The sequence below is a fragment of the Cavia porcellus genome, unplaced genomic scaffold, assembly GCF_034190915.1.
Source record: "Cavia porcellus strain 051 isolate PalLab524CR breed Dunkin Hartley unplaced genomic scaffold, mCavPor4.1 scaffold_28, whole genome shotgun sequence".
Lineage (NCBI taxonomy): Eukaryota > Metazoa > Chordata > Mammalia > Rodentia > Caviidae > Cavia > Cavia porcellus.
This window is the reverse complement of record NW_026947511.1, coordinates 52,274,898-52,280,904: the sequence shown is the minus strand read 5'-3', so window position 1 is coordinate 52,280,904 and position 6,007 is coordinate 52,274,898. Positions and strand designations below refer to the sequence as shown.

Genomic DNA, 6,007 nt, shown 5'->3' with positions numbered 1-6,007 from the left:
GAGTCCACTGAGCTACAGATCGTTCACCCATGTAGAGCCAAGAGCACAAGTGCCCCTACAGGAGTGCCCAAGGGCACAGAGTGCCTGAGAAGCACCCTGAGGGCATGGGGTGCTGGAAGTGACAGGTGTTCCAACCCCAAGAACACAGGGTGGAAGAAGCGTGCTATTTCAGCACTGGGGCAAGATACAAGTGTGTAACATCCCCTCCTCAAGAACATATTTCTCTTAAACACCAAGAAACTTGTTTCTATGTGTGTTCAAATCTGTACAGATCCTCTGTTCATGTTTGTCCATTTGTCCATCCTATAAACAAGCTGTTCCAGCACCAAGAAGGCAGGGGGTCCAGGCCAGCCAGGTAAATAACTTGCTAGGCAGCAGGCTGAAACTGACCTTTGTCTTCGGAGTTCTATGGAGGGTATAAATAAAGGCGTACATTGGTTGAGCCGTTCCTTTCCGCCCATCAGGAGGATGAGGGCTCCACCTGACCCCAGCTTCGTCTCTTCTTCATGTTCTCACTCCCTGGGGTCTCCTTCCCCCCAAGAACCTCAAGAGCCCCATGGGTCGCTGCCACAACGCATCAACCATTCCAAGTGTCTATGATTAAAAGCAACTGAAGGCAGCAAGAGGGCGACATTTCAGCCAATAGAGAGGGACTGTCCCGTTCTCAGTTTCAGGGACTGAGCCAGTGTTCACATTTAGGGTCCAGTGACTGAAGAGATGTCCACGCCTGTAGGAAGAAGTTACCAGAGATGCCATCACAAATGCCCTTTGTATAAGGATGACTGCCTGGTCCTTCTGCAGGGGACCCCACAGCCACACACTCGGGAGACCACATAGGGAAGGAGGAATTGGCAGGATGCTGAGGGGTGGTGTGTGTGGGAGTTCACGTGGACACCCGATCCCCACAGCACCGTCCTGTCTCCCCTAACAAAGTCGGTCTACAGACCCCACCGGAGAAACCTAAATAAAAAAATAACGGAATAAAAGGTAAGTGCGCTCCCAGTATGGGCTCCTGTGCACCTATTAGCTACACACGGTTATTTACACAGGTTTATGGCACAGACCTTCACCGCCCAGGGCACTTGCCACCTGTGCACGAGGAGAACAGTGAGCAAGGTCCGCGTTCTGGGCGGTGGCCGGCTGGTCTGAAGCCCAAGGCAGCCACGCCCAGCTCAGGACTCCCCTGGTTTCACTTCTCCCTCTGCCAACCGTGTCGGGCCCTTCTGCCTGGACACTGGTGACGCGACGCCACTTCTCACCCGCATTGGTTAGCGGCTTCCAGCGCAGCCAATCAGCGTCGCCGCGAATCCGGTTATAAAGTCCTCACAGAGGGCCAGGAGCTCAGTCCTCCGCCCCGAGATGACGGTGATGGCCCCCCGAACCCTCCTCCTGCTGCTGTCGGGGGCCCTGGTCCTGACCGAGACCCGGGCGGGTGAGTGCGGGCGCAGGGCGGCGGGAGCGGCGGGCCGGCCGGGAGGAGGTCGCGGTCTCACCGCCCCGCCCCGCAGGCTCGCACTCCCTGCGCTACTTCTACACCGCGGTGTCCCGGCCCGGACGCGGGGACTCGCGCTTCTTCTCCGTGGGCTACGTGGACGACACGGAGTTCGTGCGCTTCGACGGCGACGCCGAGAGTCCCCGATATGAGCCGCGAGCGCCGTGGATGGAGCGGGAGGGTCAGGAGTATTGGGACCGACAGACACAGATCGCCAAGGACAGCGCACAGGGTTACCGAGTGCACTTAAGGACTCTGCGCGGCTACTACAACCAGAGCGGGGACGGTGAGTGACCCCGGCCGGGTCAGATGCCACGACCCTGCCCGCCACAACAGAGGGTCCGAATGTTGCCGGTTGTCCGGGTCCGAGGTTCACGCGGAGGCCACAGGGTCCACACAGACCCCGACCCCGGAAGCGCGGGGACCGCGACTCAGTTTCATTTTCAGTTTGGGAGGAAAATCCCGGGTGGGGGCGGGGCTGACGGCGGGGCGGGGCTGACGGCGGGGGCGGGGCTGACGGCGGGGGCGGGGCAGCTTCTCACACAGTCCAGATGATGTGTGGCTGCGAAGTGGACCGAGATGGACGTTTCCTGGGCGGGTACTGGCAGTATGGCTACGATGGTGACGATTACGTCGTCCTTTCGGAGGACCTGAGCTCCTGGGTGGCGGCGGACACTGCGGCTCAGATCACACAGCGCAAGTGGGTGCAGGCCGGTGAGGCAGAGCTCTCCAGGACCTACCTGGAGGGCACCTGCGTGGAGTGGCTCCGCAGATACCTGGAGCACGGGAAGGAGACGCTGCAGCGCGCAGGTACCGGCCCTGAGGACCTCCCCATCTGTGTTGTGGCTGGGAGGAGGAAAATGGGACCCTTCCCCAGTACTGCTGCCCTCTCCTGTCCTGGGGAAGAGCGCCCCTGGGATTGCACAGCTGAAAGCAGATCACTCCCCTGAAGTTCCCTTCTCTCAGAAGGAGAAGACTCTGCCCCTCATGGGAGGGGAGATCCCTGAGGTGCTGCTCCCCCGCCCTTTAGGAGGCTGTGAACCTGAGCTCTCTCAGGCTTGTGCTGTGCCTCACACCCAAGGTCTGTGGACCTCTGACTATGCTTATTTTGGCCTTTAGGGACATAAGTCACTTTTCCTCCCCCAGAGACCTGGGCTTTCCTCCTCTGGGCTGACTCACCCAGAGTCTAGAACTGTCTGAGGAATAGATCATCCCAGATACCTGTGTCCAGCCTGGTCTCTGGGTTTGCAGTTACCCCAGCTCCACTTGTCCTGTCCATTCTCAGGATGGTCGCAGGAGCATTTGCTGGAGTGATCCAGGAAGAATTGAAAAAGCTTGAATTTTCCTCTCTTCCCCCCAGATCCTCCTGTGACACATGTGACCCGCCACCCCATCTCCAAAGAACAGGTCACCCTGCGGTGCTGGGCCCTGGGCTTCTACCCTAAGGAGATCTCCCTGACCTGGCAGCAGAATGGGCAGGAGCTGACCCAGGAGATAGAGGTGGTGGAGACAAGGCCTGATGGGAATGGCAACTTCCAGAAGTGGGTGGCTGTAATAGTGCCTTCTGGAGAGGAGCAGAATTACATGTGCCGTGTGCAGCATGAGGGGCTGCCTGAGCCCCGCACCCTGAGATGGGGTAAGGGGGGTGGTATGTCTTGTGTCTAGATGATGTTCCAAAGCCTCATGCTCATAGGTGGGGTTTGTCAGAGGTGGACGAAATGTGTGTGTGACCCTGTGACCCTGGATGCAGGGTGTGATGCCTGGATCACTCTGCTGTTCTGGGTGTGGCTGAGTGGATTAGGGAAGACAGTAGACCCAGCCTGGCTGTGAGTGGGATCCACCAACAGCCTCACAGCCTGAATTCGGTGAAGAGGGGGAAGCTGCCAGCTTGCTGCTTCCTGCCTGCATGCTGTGGGCTGTTTCTCCTCTGTGATGGCCCTGCCAGGCCTCCCTGCCTTGAAGTCTCCTGACTGTGGACTGAAACCTTTACAAACTGAGCAGTAATGAACCTTATCTACTTTAACCTAAAGGTGTAGGATTTCTTGTCTCAGCAACAACAAAGTGATTAAGACAGAGCGGGAGAGGGCATAGGAGCTCTTGTCTCTGAAGGCAGGAGTCTTTCTGGAGATACCCAGCAGGCTGGGCTGGAGAGCTGGGGCCAGGGTCCTTATTTTTCATTGTTAGGACACAATATCTGATGCCTGCAAATTAAAGGAGACAGGATTTATTTTGGCTCTCATGTTTGTAGACATTGCAGTTAAAACTCAGGCAGCACTGCAGGGCAGAGGGTTCTGGCACTGGAGAGCTGCTCATAGCAGTGCAGAGCTGAGGGGAGCTGAGGAAGGAGACAAACCCTACCAAGCCACACCCTCAGAGCCCCCCTTTTCCCCCAGACCCCACCTCCTAACAGCAAGTCAGCTATGAGCCCCAAACTGTAGTCAGCTTCCAAATGCCCACATTTGCATGAGGTTTTGGGGTCCACTTAGATACAAGCAGAGCCCCTCACCTCCTCTTTCCTTCTTTTCTCTCCCTTTCCTTCCCCTTCCCTCCCCAGAGTTGCCTCCTCAGCCCTCTATCCCCATCCTGGGGGTCGTTGCTGCTGTGATTCTCCTTGTAGCTGTGCTCACTGGAGTCGCCTTTGTGGTGTGGAGGAGGAGGAGAGCAGGTAGGTTGGGGTCACCATCTTCCTTTCAGTCCCAGGGAGAAGTGCACCCCACTGCACTGTAGGCTGCCCCCACCCCCACCCCACACACACACGCTTGCCCAGCCCGGAGCCATGGGCACAGCCTGTTGTGAAACAGGCACAATGAGGGACAGATTGGTCACCCAGAGAGTTATGATGGGGACCTGATTCCAGCAGGCAGAGTCAGAGGGGAAGGTCCCTGCTAGGACAGAGCCTCAGGAGGGCAGTTGGTAAAGGTCCTGAACATGTCCTCCCCTCCTGCCTCCTGATCCTTCCCTGGGTCTGCATCCCAGTTCTGGAAACTTCCCTGAGGGCCTGACCTGGGCAGTTCTTCCTGGCTGTCAAGGCCCTGCCTCCTCCCTGGCTTCTTACAGGACATTTGCTTCCCACAGGTGTAAAAGGAGGGAGCTACACTCAGGCTGCAAGTAAGTATGGGGGGCTGATTCCTGAGAGCCTTGGCGTTCTGTAGCCAGGAGCCATGGGATCCCCACTTCATGATCCCCCTTCTCCATGTCTGCTGGGTTCTGAGGACTTTATGTTACATTTTCCACCCAGGGGGTGACAGTGACCAGGGCTCTGATTCCTCTCTCATGGCTGGTAAGGGTGAGACCCCGGGGGGCCTGAAGTGGGAGAGATGGGCTGAGGCAGAGGGGACACAGCAGGGACCCTGTCTGACTGTGAGCCCTGTGTGTGAGCAGCGGGCTCCTCTGTTAGTGTTTGTCAGGACCTGGGTGCTGTGCCCAGTGTTTGTGTTCACCCTGGGGAGCTGGTGCTCATGTGTAATTCGTCTCTGCTTTTTGCTTCTCTGTGCCCTCAGCTCCATCCCCTGCCTCCATGTCTAGATCCCCTCCTGTGTGCAGAGAGCTTCTCTCTCAGTGGGCTTCTCAGGATGGTGCCACGTGGAGCCGTGGCCCTGAGTTTATAATCCTTTTGTCCTGTAGCATGAGATAGCTGCCTTGCAGGTGACTGAGCCACTCCACGCTTCTCCAGCCCACGCTCTGTGACCTCAAGATCACCTGAGTCACCTCCTGCAAATGGCTTCTGAGTGTATCCATGTACCTGTGGGCATCGGGGAGGGCTGTGAGGAGAGCAGCTGGCCCTGGGCAGCAGGACTCCTGTCCCCACGCTGACCCGTGTTCCCTCCTGCTCAGCTTCTGTTCCAGCAGGGGTGGGCTGGGGTGGCTTCTCACAGGGATGAGATGGAGCACAATACACACAGCTTCCCCCAAGACCCCTCTTGCCTCTGATCCTGCCTTTATTTTAACAGTCCCACAATAAATAGTAGGTTAGAAAAATAGTTTTGCTTTGTCTGTAACAAGAGGGTGTCTGTGTCGTGCCCTGGACAGCTGGTCCTTTTCAGAGGCAGAGGTTTCTTTACATGTTTCCAGGAAATTCACGTAGCACATCCTGAATGTCAGGCTCAGAATATACATTTGTGTTTTCTAAAGTTAATGACACGAGTGGTTGACCTGTTCACTAAGAACATTTCCAGTGTGTGAGGGCAGCAATAAATGGGAGCACTGAGACCGAGTCTCTTTTGCTGTGCTCTGAGTCCTCTGCAGGGAAACAGGAGAAGGGGAGGTGAGGCCCAGGGTGGGTCTCCTGTCTGTAGTGAGTCCCTCAGCCACACCCAGAACGGTGCTGACCCAAGGCAGTCGGGCATTTCTTACTCAAGTTGACACAGTCAGTACACTATCACATCCACCTTGTGACAACTGAACTCACAAACATGTTTCCTTAAACTCCGTGGGCTCCGGATAGAAAGACAAATCCACAGTCACAGCTGTCGGGGTGCAGCTCTCCTGGGTGCAGACAGAGTCACTGATTCCCTC

At 56.8% G+C, this 6,007-nt stretch overlaps 1 protein-coding gene across 1 annotated transcript; it reads left to right on the top strand.

Annotated features, from left to right (window-relative positions):
• Positions 1–1,275: 1,275 nt before the first annotated feature.
• Positions 1,276–5,472, top strand: LOC100713317 (class I histocompatibility antigen, Gogo-OKO alpha chain-like). Its single transcript, XM_063239452.1, has 8 exons — positions 1,276–1,432; positions 1,509–1,778; positions 2,027–2,302; positions 2,853–3,128; positions 4,047–4,157; positions 4,568–4,600; positions 4,731–4,772; positions 4,993–5,472. The coding sequence occupies exons 1-8, from the start codon at positions 1,360–1,362 to the stop codon at positions 5,124–5,126; spliced, it is 1,215 nt and encodes a 404-aa protein (XP_063095522.1). The 5' UTR covers positions 1,276–1,359; the 3' UTR covers positions 5,127–5,472.
• The last annotated feature ends 535 nt before the right edge of the window (positions 5,473–6,007 follow it).